Source organism: Cladophialophora bantiana (genome assembly GCF_000835475.1).
Source record: "Cladophialophora bantiana CBS 173.52 unplaced genomic scaffold supercont1.4, whole genome shotgun sequence".
Lineage (NCBI taxonomy): Eukaryota > Fungi > Ascomycota > Eurotiomycetes > Chaetothyriales > Herpotrichiellaceae > Cladophialophora > Cladophialophora bantiana.
The window spans coordinates 1,222,175-1,235,696 of NW_015971578.1; the positions used below are offsets into that span (position 1 = coordinate 1,222,175).

The following is a 13,522-nucleotide window of genomic DNA, read 5'->3' on the forward strand; positions in this document are numbered from 1 at the left end:
GAGCCTGTTCCTCACAGCCTCTCCAGGTATTTGAGAAGTCATGGAGTAGCCTTTGACACTGTTGTTGAAGTTCAAAAGAATGAGGGCAGATCTGACTGGGCAAGGCCCCCTTTCTCGGTTGCCGGAAGCTGGTCAGCCCTCTTCACAACGGACGACCCTACTTATCACACGGGTGAACCCCTTATTTCTGTCATTTCCTACACGCTCCTGGGCTTCGAGGACCCCCGAGCATTTGAGCAACTGGCCGAAGGGGCTGCCCGAATTTTTTCTCGCCTGGCTAATTGCCGATGCATCTGCCTCCGACGATGATCCGCGAAATCTCCAGCGCCTAGTTGCCGAAGGAGATCTAGTTCCAGCTTATGACAATCCCGGAGATTTTCAAGAGCTGTTTGTCAGGGAAAATTTGCTAGATTTGACTCGACATTTCGATCACGTACCGTCTTGCGGGCGGCCGTTGTTTCGAACTGAAAATGGATGCATTGGGACTGGTCCACGCTTAGTCCAGCCTGGTGATGTCTCTTGCGTCTTGTTCGGCGGGAAAGTTCCCTTCATCCTTCGGCCCGTTTCGGACCATTTTCTTCTGATCGGGAAGTCTTACGTTCATGATGCCATGCACGGCGAGGTAATAGATCGACTCGATTCCGGAGAATTGGAGGAGAGGCTTTTCGAGGTTTGGTGATCCTAGCCCAACTGGACGGGACTGAAACTGGAGGCGTGCAAACGACTCCATTGCCGAGCGCCGCATGACCTTGTTCGTCATCTTCAACTGTTTCCACTCAGTAGATAAACCCAACAGCATAATCAATGAAGGCCCCAATATCCTCCGGATAATCGTCCTGCCAGTCTCCTTCCTCGACGGTAAACCCTCCCACAGAACCGCCACCTCTAACAGCGGCAGCCTGGATCAAGGACTCAACGTGGTGGTCCAGAATCTCGGACAATTTCCCTGTCGATTTCAACTACCCAGCCTTGTGAAAGCCACCCTTAACCATTCCGACCTCTTTGGCCCTTCTCGAGACAATGGATCTTCCACCAACTGCGCATACTGATGTCCGACTGTCTAGCACAGCTTATCCTTCTTCAGCGACGGATGGTTTCCTCCGAGAAAGGGATGCTCGTTTTAAAAGACAGATTTCTTGATGGACACCCCGGTACACAGTTCCATCGTTTATAGTGTAGCAGAGCACTTCAGGGTTCGGCATGCACGTGCAACAACGCACAGGGGCCTGTCCAGCAAGTCGGGAATCGAGAACGTGTTTCTGGTTGACGCTGACAAGGCAACACCGCCGCCGCCGCCACCACCAGAGAGGCAGCGGCTAGGGCAGCGAGCGCCTAGCACGGCGACGGCATTGAGAAGTAGGAAAGGGCTAGCGAAACACTCAGGAACAGGTAGACGACATCAAAAACATAGAATACTCTATCAAACTGCAAATAATGGCACACTACCAGCACTGCAAACTGTTCCGCACTCCCCTACCAGTTCATTTTTGGTTTGACATGTGACTTGACAACTCTCCCCCTGCTACCACTCTACCAGCCCAGCCCAGCACAGCCACTTTGCCTTGTGACAATAGTTCTGTCAGGAAATGAAAAAGTTTGGACAACGTGGAGATCCGAGGATTACGGGACCTGAATGGCAAGTCCATCTACTCCTCCTTCGGAGTTACAATTTCCAGATGCGTGAGCGACTGTAAATGAGTGGCCGGTTGTTGGATCTCGTCTACGCTAAGGTACGAGGGACCCTTTTAGTCGCTTCTAAGTGAAAACCTGGTATAATGTAAAGTTTCAAGACTCGCACTGTTGATGCCTGGTGCCCGATGATGGCCAGGATAGGTAGGAAAAGCCCTCCATGATAGTCTATTACATATATCGATGAGGGATTCGAGACTAGTTAAAACACGGATCCTATAACGGCGGTCTTTGGTCTCATCCATTCCTCCTATTTAGACCTTTGGTCTGTAGGATAATAGCGTGGTAAGGAGTCGACAAATTCAATGGTCGACTTTAGACAAATCATCCGCTTACGAGCAGGCCCCAAGGTTCTTCGCGCTCTTGAGAATACCCCTCAGGAGCTGCAGAAGGGGAAAACATGAGAATCTAACCAAGAAGACTCACCACGCCTTCTAAGCAAGAGACCTCCGCCCTGGCACGGATCGGTATTTGAATTTCTGGCGCAATCGCCCTGCCGCCCAGTTGAGAATTGAGTTATTGTTCTCGGCTACGATATAGCCTCATGTAAGCTTGGTGACCAAATCCATGGTTCACGTGTTACTATGATAGTCTGAAACAGGTACCCAGCAGAGAGGGAGGCGTAGTCGATCGCTGGGGGCCTGCTCAGGGAGTGCTCAGTGAGAATCAGCTAATAGTTCAGTAACAACTCAGGTGAAAGCGGCCTTCGCTCACCCTCTAGGATCAAATCGTATATGGCAAGTGGGTTTTTCGTTCTTGAGTAAGCTAGGTAGCCAGTGGTCGGCATGAACATATCGGTGCCTGCTCTTGTTTTGCGTAAGTTGTCGAGGAATGGAAAAAAAGGACTCTCGCTTGGGGACGGCGAGGGACGGTACTGGTATGGAATGGAGTGGAGTGGGAGAAGACGGTATAGTATGTATGGGATGGCTACCCGAGAGAGGCAGCCGTTGTCATTGGATGTGCTCTAAGGAAAAGTCAAGACCCCAGTAGAGGAGCAATGCAAAGTGGAGGTAAAAGCAGCCAGGCAGAGAGTTAGTTCGTCAGGCTTTCTTTTCCGTCGAATTCGAATCGCATGGTTCAGCTGGGGCCGGGAAAACTCCTTTAAACCTTGATATCATGTCCCCGTCCCTGTCGCCGCCCGCCTATCCTCCTCCTCCTCCTCCTCCTCCTCCTCCTCCTGTTGCTGCTGCTGCTCCACCACCTCCTCTCCCTGACTCACCCGCTCCAGATGCGGTCTGGGTAGCAGTACCTTTGCCTTGCTGAGACTGTTGCATCCGTTCCCTCGCCCAGGTGCCCCAGCCGCTCAGGTACGCACCTGCCCGGGCCGCGCCCTCGCGTGCAGAGGCCTGGATCTGCGAGGTGTCGACGCGAGGGGTGCGGTCACGGAGGGATGTTGTCCAATTCGAAGCGGCGGGTGTTGAAGTGCTGGCGACCGACGAGGAGGGTGGCGAAACAGGTGTCGCTTTTGATCCAGAGTCACCGTCCGGCTCGACGACCATCCAACTCGAGTTCGAACTCGCGCTCGAAAGAGCCACGGCTGGTTGTTTCGTCGCAGGGTCCTGGTTCTCTTTCCTTTCACCTTCCCCGCTGGTCCTTGTAACGCTTTGGCTGCGGCTCGTCCTCTTCGTCGCCCGCTGCTGCGCCCTCTGTTCCTTCGCCTTTTCCACCTCGGCCCAGAACCTCGCCATTCCAGCCTCGACTCGCTCGCGCCCACTCTGCAGCGTGCGTCCCAGTTGTTCCCTTCCCTCCCTCACCCTCTCGTCAAGATGGAGATCTGCCATTCCCCTGGCGACTCTCCTTTGCAGATCTTCAACAGTCAGCCCTCCGCCAGTTGGGTGCCGGGGCTCGATGATGTCGAAAATGCGATTCCCCTGCGTGAGACGGTCAAAGAGGGCAAAATTGTTGGTCGATCGCCACATGACGAGGAATTCAGGATTAAAATCTGAGGCGGTATCTCCGGGTTCAGGGAAGTTCTCTATATTTGCGACAGAGGCGGGGATGCTGTTTTCCGAGAGGGATTCGTGGTAGATCTGATATGCCATACTACTCAAGAGGGAGAGAATATATTCCTCAAATTGCATGCGAATGGCGTCTTCGGAACCTGCATAACCCATGTTCTTCGGCCTACTCGGATTCTCCGGATCCCACGTATCCAGCACGGTCTGAGTGAGGTAGTCGATCCAGCGACGATCTGCTGCACTAAGGGCGAGAGCGGTCCGCAAAGAAGGAGAAGTGATTGTGATGGAGTTGGATTCGTCTAGGTTTATGAGAATGTCGCTGTACCTTTCCTTCTGCTGGAGCAGGAGGCTGTTGGTGGAGCCGACAACATAGGATTTGGTGTCGTAGTCGGCGAGAATGTCGAGTTGTTGGAGGGGAGTGTATGGGCCAAACATTGAACCCTACATCATTCAGCGATGCAGAGGGTTAGCTCGCGTAAGAGACGAAGCTAGAAGCTGGGCAATGAGATTATCATTTCCCTCCTGCAGACTTACCTTTCCGAATAATTGTAACGGCAAACCCATATATGCCAGTACTGCGACCCATGTCAGCAGCTTTCTTCCACTGGGAACAACAACCCTTGAACCAATAAGCATACATGAAGCTCTATCACTGGTCTTTAGACTCGTCGCCTTCTGCACGTTCTGTGCGTAAGCATCGAGGCTCGGATCCGCGGCGTCCTGCAAGTTTGCAATGAGTCCAGGGATGAGCGAGATCAAGGCAAACTGCATCATGCAGAGCCTTTCACATTTGGAGCCAAAGAAGAGCATCTGCAACAGGATATATCAAGTGTGAGTATAATGGACAGTGAGCATAGATGGTCGACGTGATTCATTTTCCAACACGGGCGACGAGGATTGGTGGTGGTGGTTGGACAAGAAAACCTACCTTCCGCTGGAGCAAAAGGCATTTGACTAGAGCCAGCGTCTGATGCCTAAACTCATGTATCAATTCTCGAAGAGAGAGACCTGCAGACGCCTCAACATCAGTTCCGCGTAAACCGATCCTCTAGCTGGGGCCTGTGTATCGGCGCGTCGCTCGATGATACAAGGTGCTGGAAGACGAGACAGCGTCAGGTCCGGCACGTACCGAAATGATGATCTTTCCCGTCCTCATGGGTAGGCGGCGCTCTGACTAGACTGTCTTGAAATTCCTAATTAGCCAACCTTGTCAGTCTTCTCTCCGTCTCACGTAGATTTTCGACGGTCAGAGTGAATGACACTCACCTACCTTCAAAATCGAGATATCTGAGAAATCCCTATATCACACATCAGTCTCTCCCGTACCCCGATTGATCACCTCTACCACTTGTCCGAGAAAAGGGACAGTGACAGCCGAAAGCACAGTTACTAGCCGGACTTACTCCTGCGCAAACCAGGCTGCCGTGACGATTCCAAGCCTCTCTCTCAATTCCCCCATGCCCCTCGCCGTAGGTGAGATAACAACAACGGCTTTCTGGACAGTCGAGCGCGTCACACCCACTGAGCGGCGCTTGAGTTTCTCCGCCCGGATCTGTCGCGTACATGAGATGCCGAAGAGACTGGTGCCCTTGCCCGTGCTAGTCGCTGCACCCGTACCGCGCGGATTTGCCTTAGAACTTGATTGAGCTTCGGTGGGTTCGGAGTCGTGATTCCGACTGTCAAGCAGCGTAAAATAACTAAACTCCTCTGCCATGGCATGTGCCCCGTCGGAAAGCGCCATAAACGGCATCAACGACCAGTCATTGTGCTTAAAGAGGTTCTCGCCATCGCTGTGGACCCAGAATTCAACCTCCGGGCCGCTTCGTCCATCCATCCGTCAGCCGAAGGAAGCAGTACTGCTAGGCGTGGGGTATGCTGCTAATTGAAAAATAGAGGAATTTGAATGGGGCAAGAAGATGAAGCGTACCGAGCATGGTGGAAGTCGACGACAGCAACCTGAGGCGAAACAGTAGTCATATTGGGGTTGTGGTGGGCTCGATATGCATCTCAGGCGCAGGATAAGCCAAGTGACGCAGGCTTCACTATCCTTTTCAGAGGCAAGACGAAGCGCCGGGTATGTGGTGTATGGAGTATATGGTGTATCTTTAGGAAAATAGCAGGCGAGCAGGGTTGAGGTCGAAGAGGAACGGAGTCTACACCGTTTCCGGACTTTAGTTATTCCGGCTTGACTTCGTTGTTTGGCATGACCGCCGTGAGTTAAAGCGAACACCCGTCGCCCCCTTTCATCATTCACATATACTTCGTACCAAAAGCTCGATAGCAGAATACGTGTTATGCAATAAGAATGCCGTACTTTCCGCACTCTTGAGAATCATAATCATGCTTCGGTCAAATCATCGTAGCTCCCCATGCCTCTACCTCCTGCCCCTCTGCTCTACGTGACAGGTTGATGTTGCTTTATCCATGCTCTCCCCGCAATCCAAGGCCTCAGGAAGGGTTTCAATCCGGTGTTTAGTCGGGGTAATAATGCTCTTCCCGTCTTAATTACCAATCTGACATCTAAAGAACGTATACCATTCAAGTCCTTGGCTCCTTCTAGGGCTCAAGGCCGGTTCGTGCTCTGACCTCCTTCTCATCCTTGACATCGAGAGGCTCAATGTTCCAGATCGTATCCGCGTACTCGTTGATGCAGCGGTCTGGACGTCAGGTTAACATGGCACCGACAACAAATGGACTCGAATTAGACGTACCCGACGTGAAGAATCCCATTCTAGCCACACTCATAATCGACTTTGTGACCCAGGAATCCTGATCTTTGTAGGCCTCGTCGATAAGATCTTGCGTCTGGCAATAGCTGTTGAAGTCATCGCTCACTGCACAACCATTTCATCAACCCAAGGTCCGTCAGTGAAGCTCGAAGAGAATCTTACCCAGATAATAATCGCCGTGTTCCACAATAGCACTGATAAGAGCACCAAAAGCGGCCTCGTCACCGAATGTGCCTTTTTTGATGCAATCAAACACTTTCAGAAGCTCGGGGTTGACCTGGTAATTGCCATAGAAGTGGTGGTGTCGCAAATCCTCCACATCTTCGGACAGATTGCCAAACAAGAAAATATTTTGTTCCCCAATTTCTCGAGTGATTTCAATGTTTGCCCCGTCAAGTGTGCCAATGATCAACCCGCCATTCAGCACAAATTTCATATTACTAGTGCCCGAGGCCTCAGTACCGGCGGTGGAAATATGCTCACTGATGTCCGAAGCTGGGATAATGATCTCTGCCTTGCTGACATTGTAGTCTGCCACAAAAACCACTTTGAGCAAATCGCCAACATCCGGATCCTTGTTGACCACCTCTCCGACCTTGTTGATCAGATGGATGATGGTCTTGGCCATCCAGTAACCTGGCGCCGCTTTGCCACCAAAGATGGAAACTTTTGGTGAAACCTTCTTGCGCTGCTCAGGCGTCATGGCCTTGATAGTCAGGTATCGATGAATCACACCGAAAATGTTGAGTTGCTGGCGTTTGTACTCGTGAATGCGCTTGACTTGAATGTCAAAGAGAGCTTTTGGATTGACGCTCACCCCTGTGGTCTTCAAGATATGCTGGGCAAGTCGGACTTTGTTGGCATACTTGATTTCCGCCCATTCTTTCTTGAACGCCTTATCATCGGCAAACGGCTCCAACTTGTTGAGAAGGGTTAAATCCTTGAGGAATTCATAGTTTCCGATCTTCGAAGCAATCAGTTCGGAAAGGCGTGGGTTGGCCTGGTGCAGCCATCGTCGGGGTGTAATGCCGTTGGTGACATTGGTGAATTTGTCGGGGCCATAGACCTTGACAAAGTCCTTGAAAATGGTTGTCTTGATCAAATCCGAGTGGAGCTCAGCCACACCATTGACCTTGTGGGAACCAACAATTGCTAGGTAGGCCATCCGGACCATCTTGGGCTGTGACTCTTCAATGATGGAGACTCGCGCCAGCATATCGCGGTCTTTCGGGAAGCGGCGCTCAACAGACTGCAGGAAATAGAGGTTGATGTCGTAGATGATCTGGAGATGCCGCGGAAGGAGGTTCTGGATTAGGGGTACCGACCATTTCTCCAATGCTTCTGGCAGAACAGTGTGGTTGGTATAGCCAAACGTCTTAGTGACGATGTTCCAGGCAGTATCCCATTCGAGACCTTCCATGTCGATCAGAATGCGCTGTAGCTCGACGATTGCCAGCGTTGGATGCGTGTCATTCAGCTGGATGGCCACCTGATCAGGGAATTCGGACCACTCGCGCTTGGACTTTTTGAACCTGCGGACGATGTCATGCAGAGAAGCGGCACACCAAAAATATTGTTGCTTCAGACGGAGCTCTTTGCCCCTTTCCAGGTTGTCATTTGGATATAATACAGCCGAAATTGTCTCGGCACGCTGCTCGTCGGCCACGGCACTCTCATACTCGCCAGAATTGAATTTGGAGAAATCGAACTCACCACTTGAGGCCTTGCTGGACCAAAGGCGCAGGTTGTTCACGGTTGGGGTTCCGTAGCCCGGAATGGGCACATCGTAGGCGGTCGCCGTGACGACCTCGCCGTCCTGCCAGGACACAATCTGCTTGCCCCCGTCGTCCGTGAACTTGTTGACCCGGCCATAGAACTGCACATCGACCGTGACGTCGTGTCTGGGAAATTCCCAAGGATTGAAGTCGAGCCAATAATCCGGAATTTCAACCTGGTACCCGTTCTCAATCTCTTGCTTGAAGATGCCATATCGGTACCGGAGGCCGTAACCCCATGCCGCATAATTCAAGGAAGCCAAGCTGTCGAGGAAACACGCAGCAAGTCGGCCGAGACCTCCATTGCCCAAAGCCGCGTCATGCTCCTGTTCAATGATGTCCTCAATCCGGAATCCGAGCTCAGCAAGACCCTCTGTTCCTAATGTCAGTGCGGCGAAGACGGCAGCGTGGAGAACACTAACCTTTGGCCACGTCTTTTAGTCCAACGTTGAGCATCGCATTGTCCAGTGCTCTGCCCATCAAGAACTCGAGGGAAAGATCTTCCAAGTTTGTGAGCTATCACACATCCGCTATGACATTCCTGTCACTCACAGTAGATCCTCTTTTGATCGACAAAGGTCTGCCTCTGCTGAGTCTTGTTCCAATCAATGATTAGGCGATCTCGAAAGGCCAGCGCAGTTCCGGAGTATGCGGCTCTGTAGCGACAGTCAGTGGGACGGGTCGTATGCAGAAGCAGAGTGGCAAGACGCACAGCTCGTCGCAGTTGAAGAGGGATCTCGCCAAGGTGGTCTCGATGTGCTTGACACATTCTGCCTGTTGTGAGAGCGTCAGATGGTGATTGCGCTCTCGAACAAATGTCAAATGCTCACTTCAAACTCTTCCTTTCTCGTGAAGGGGCGCGGCGACTGTCCAAGTTCGGGTTAGAAGGTGACGGGCTTCGGGGACAGAAGCTTGAAGCTTTACAAAATTTCTCCAGCTGTTGTCGGAAATGGGTCAGCTTGTCCATTGGGTCTGGTAGATATGGAATTTGAGGGAGCCACTACTCACGCCTCTCGCATGTGCTCGGGAATGCTTGATTCCACGGCCTTGATGTCACCAGCTCCAAAACCTGTGGCAGTCCTCTTGTGCTTGGGTCGAGTGAAGCCAGGGCCGACAGGGCCTACCAAGGTCGAAATGGGAGCTCCTGTCGAGGGCCTGCGCTCGCGCGGGAATGGGGCAACGGCAGCTGCGGCGGCCATCTTGTCGGCGGGGGTGGGACTAGACTGCGCGAACAAGGCAAAGGAGGGAACGGTGATAAGAATGGGATGGAGGAAAAAAAAAAAAAAAAATCAATGGCTTGAGAAGTCAAGTTGCCTCGAGAAAGATAGGAGGGCAGAGTGAGAATAGCAACGGAGAGAGAGGGCAGAGGGGCAGGCAAAGGACGTGGTATAGCTCGATAGGACGGGAAGGAAGGGGAAGCTGGATACTTGAAAAGTCAATCGAGGTGTCATTCCAATAGCCCTCGTGCTGTGCCCTCTGGTATCCTCTGGTGCCCTTGTCCTTGCTCCCGCCTCATTGTCATGGCTCATTGACTTCCGTTATTGCAAATGCAATATGCAATATGATGGATGCCATGCACAACCGGATCCAACCTATTAACGGGCTATTTACTACCCAGCAGGTACCAGCTCCATCATTCAGCATTCGCTGTGCATTAGTGAGCTCCCAGCAAGAGCGGGCCTTGTATTTGCTCGAAATGGACCATGATCTCTCTCTGCCTACAGGAGTCTCGCCTCGAGGCATCGTCGATCAACCACATTGCCAGGGCAAGCGGTGAGCCATGACAACGAGAATGCCATGCTTCAAGGCCAACTGCATCGCCGTATCCAAGATTTGCGCGCCTCCGATCCTTTACCCCGCCTCGCCCGCCTGGAGAGCTGCCTGCGCCAACGCCTCACAAGCCTGGAAAGCTCAGGCTGGCGGGCTCCACCGCAACCCGAGGTGGACAAGCAAGTGGCATGTGCAACTAGAGTGGCGAGGTTTCTATTGCGTGAATGTTTGATTATTACTACTGGGTACAAATATGTTCTTTTATGGCTAACTTTGGGATCTAGATATACGAACGACTACGACTACTAGCCCATCCCTCCACCTGTTTTCCCTCGACAGAAAGAGCCACGTTGGAGACAAGGACAGGGTAGAGAGAGAAGGACAAAGCTGCTCTTTACGGCGCTCGGATGGCGGGGGTACCCTTTACTCGTTAGGCGAAGTAAGAGCTTGGGACAAACGAGGATATCGACCTGATAATCATCGCTCTCGCATCTCCACCGCATGCCTTTTCCGCCACACCAGTTGCCCTTCGAAACCACCCTTGACCACCCTAGGTAGGTAGGCGAGACCGCTTGATTGGACTGATACCATTACCAACCACAGCCACGCATCGAGTAGGGAAGCACCAGGTGGCCCCCCAATCCAGCACCTCGAGGCCGGATCCTGAAAATGCCCTGTTCCCTTTTCTGGCTAATATTACTCGCTCAACAATAAAACTCTGACCTATTTATCAATGCAAGGTGCTGTGATGAGGATCATGAAGCCCAAACTTTCATTGAAAAAGAGACAAGGCTGTGGCGTGATCACCATCAGACCACCAGCGCACCAGCTATCATTCACCCACGTCTATTCTCCATTCTGATGCTGAGCTCATCAAGGCTCATGACAGAAGAACCGACATGTCCTGTAATCCACCGGCGGCTGCTGCGTATTATTAATTGCTTTCCACATTGGGCCTCGACCCCAGGGTCAGGCTGAACAGATCCCGATGCTGCCGATGCTGCAAGAAAAGGAGGTCTCACGTTGAAATAGTGTCTTATTATGAGTACACGGCGACGCTTCCAGCCTTCAGATGTCGTATCTCGCCCTGAGGCCAACTATCCAAATGCTGTGCGTCTCCTGTCTCCAGTTCTCACGGGATGGCCTCGACTGAGAGCAACATCGAACGCTATGGTCGTTCATCATATCTGCCCAACGTTCAAGATTCCGTCCCAAGCATCCTACGAATGCCGTGGTTTTTCCATGGCCAAGTCAGCCCTTCGTCCCAAATCAAACAATGACAGCCCGTTGCCGTAGCAGCCTCGGCGTGCGCAAAGATACCCTTCACCACGTGCTCCGACTCTTGACTTGACAAAGGAAAAAGACTATTCCAAGACGCGAACTTTTTGCGGCAAAAAGGACTCAAGAAGCTCAGGACTGGCAGCAACAAGGACAAAGAAAAAACAAAGCATCGAAACACCGCTTGTCGAGTAACATCAAAGGCCTCCAGGCAGAAAATATGGCAGCGCGTAGTAGTGGCGCCATCCCAATCCGTCATGACTCCCGATTCATCACATGAGACGCTGGACGCCGGGCAAAATGCAAATCCCAAACACAAACGAAATGGTTTCTGGTCGTGGCTCTCATAATATTCCCGAATCCTTCAGGGCGTTTTGTAGGATGGTCTCCTTGACCGCGGCGAAAACCAGCCGAATGTTCGTTGTGTCTGTGGCTTGCGTAAGACTGCACGCACAATTAGTCGGGCTAGGAGGGAACATATACCGTGGACAGTCACTCACTGAGGGTAGAGGTTGAGTTGGGCTCGGTTCACCTGATTGAACCGCCAGAGGAGGTACTTGGCGGCCCGATTGACGTCGTTGCCGCCAGAGTAATCAGGGAAATAGTTCCCTAGCGGTGATCGACCGAGCTTCTCCTTGAAGAGGTCGACTTTGTTGAGAAACAGGATGATGCTTGTCCGCATGAACCATCTGGAGTTGACAACCGAATCAAAGAGCACAAGGCTTTCCATCATCCGGTTCTAGAAGGGTGGTTAGCAACCCCATCACTTTTACTGTTTGCTCCGACCCTCTGCATACCTGATTCGACTCTTCTAGTAGAACTTGATCATATTCACTGAGTGCCACACAGAAAATAATCGACGTGACGTTCTCGAAGCAGTGGATCCATTTCTTGCGCTCACTGCGTTGGCCGCCTACATCGAACATGCTGGGATAAAGTTAGCTACAACAACTTCACTTCCAATGCTCGATTCTGCTTTGCGATACTGACTGGATGCTCAATTGGCCCATAGTGAATCTGGTCTCATAAATACCCGTCGTCTTCGTGCGTGCGCGTAGGACGTCGGCCTCGTTTGGGATATAATCAGGTGCTGCCAATCTTCGGACTTCTTCGAAAAAGCTATCAACCTGTGAGCTGGCCGGGCCTCCACTTTACCTCAGGGAATGAATGCCACAACGTACTATGGGGCTGAATCCATCAAGTAGAATTCGCTCTGTCGTTCCATTGTTTTGGCTGCCGCTGGATCTTTCCAGACGGCTTCGACGGCATCGGCGACTTTGGGATCCAGTGATGTGTCGGGATCCGGGTCAACGTTAAATTCCATTATGTACTCCACGTAGTCCTTGACAGTTTGATCTTCTGGTTCAATTTCAAATTGCTGCATGGCGCCGATCAGCGCCTTCATGCAATCAATGAGGTTCTTGTAGATGGTGAGTCGGTAGAGTGCCCTCTCCTCCTGCGTGTAGCCATTCTGGTGGATAATCTTCATTTGCTTCACAATCGTCGACTTGCCACTCTCACCGGACCCTACAAGGTTACGAAATCAGTCGTCTGTACGCAATGGGCATGTTATTCATGTCGCCTACCGAGCAGTAGGATTTTGCATTCTCGCCGTAACCTGCGGGAATCCTCCTCTAGTTTCTTGTCTATCGCCTGACTTCTCTTTTTCTGCTCCGTGTCTTCGGCCGACGCTTCTTTGCTCCCACATGCACCCATGTCGAAGGAATGTTGGCAGTTGTAGCACTGCGACAGCGAGAGCGCTGCAGAAGCAGCGCTAGATGCGGCTGCAGCTGCAAAGGGAGCTGCACGGGTGTTCTCCTGCGGTTGCGGCCTGAGTGCGGGGGGAGGCAATTAGATGCCGTGATCGAGTTCGGAAGGTAAGTAACGAAACAGCGCAGGCTCGATCAGGAGGATTGGAGATCCGGAGGGCGTGTTCGCGAGGACGGCGGTGACTTGAGGACGTCGGTGACCTCGAGGGTGTTGATGATGGTGGTCGGGGCCGAGACCAGGATTCAGACTTGTCAGTGGAGCTCGACTCGGGCTGGAGCGGCTTGGAAGAATGAAAGATGGGTGCGAGGGGACTGAAGGCTGGCAATAGCTGGTAGATATAGAGTCCAGGAAACGAACGGGGGGGTTGTACATATAGCTCGCTGCCAGAGAATGTCGTCGCGCAACAAGGTGTTGAGGGCAGCAAGGCAGGGTTTGTTACAGCAGAAGAGAGATTTGTTACCAATGAAGTAGTCGACAGCTGACGAGAGGGTGGAATGGACCGATCGTGGAGAACGAGTCCCAAGTGCCAGAGCCAGAGCGAGAGCGAGTGAGG

At 52.1% G+C, this 13,522-nt stretch overlaps 3 protein-coding genes across 3 annotated transcripts; all 3 read right to left on the minus strand.

The window, feature by feature from the left end:
• Positions 1-2,831: 2,831 nt before the first annotated feature.
• Positions 2,832-5,481, minus strand: Z519_03217 (uncharacterized protein; the record flags this gene model as incomplete). Its single annotated transcript, XM_016760969.1, has 7 exons — positions 2,832-4,088; positions 4,182-4,222; positions 4,286-4,457; positions 4,576-4,655; positions 4,777-4,840; positions 4,918-4,945; positions 5,051-5,481. 7 exons carry the CDS (start codon positions 5,479-5,481, stop codon positions 2,832-2,834), a joined length of 2,073 nt encoding a protein of 690 aa, XP_016622819.1.
• A 722-nt stretch (positions 5,482-6,203) lies between these two features.
• On the minus strand, positions 6,204-9,350 carry Z519_03218 (uncharacterized protein; the record flags this gene model as incomplete). The annotated part of the gene is made up of 9 exons (XM_016760970.1): positions 6,204-6,304; positions 6,359-6,481; positions 6,539-8,524; positions 8,574-8,651; positions 8,704-8,807; positions 8,864-8,925; positions 8,982-9,017; positions 9,076-9,088; positions 9,160-9,350. The coding sequence occupies 9 exons, from the start codon at positions 9,348-9,350 to the stop codon at positions 6,204-6,206; spliced, it is 2,694 nt and encodes an 897-aa protein (XP_016622820.1).
• A 2,193-nt stretch (positions 9,351-11,543) lies between these two features.
• Z519_03219 (guanine nucleotide-binding protein alpha-3 subunit) lies at positions 11,544-12,915 on the minus strand (the record flags this gene model as incomplete). Its single annotated transcript, XM_016760971.1, has 6 exons — positions 11,544-11,643; positions 11,700-11,938; positions 11,997-12,126; positions 12,190-12,318; positions 12,381-12,726; positions 12,786-12,915. The coding sequence occupies 6 exons, from the start codon at positions 12,913-12,915 to the stop codon at positions 11,544-11,546; spliced, it is 1,074 nt and encodes a 357-aa protein (XP_016622821.1).
• Between the last annotated feature and the right edge of the window lie 607 nt (positions 12,916-13,522).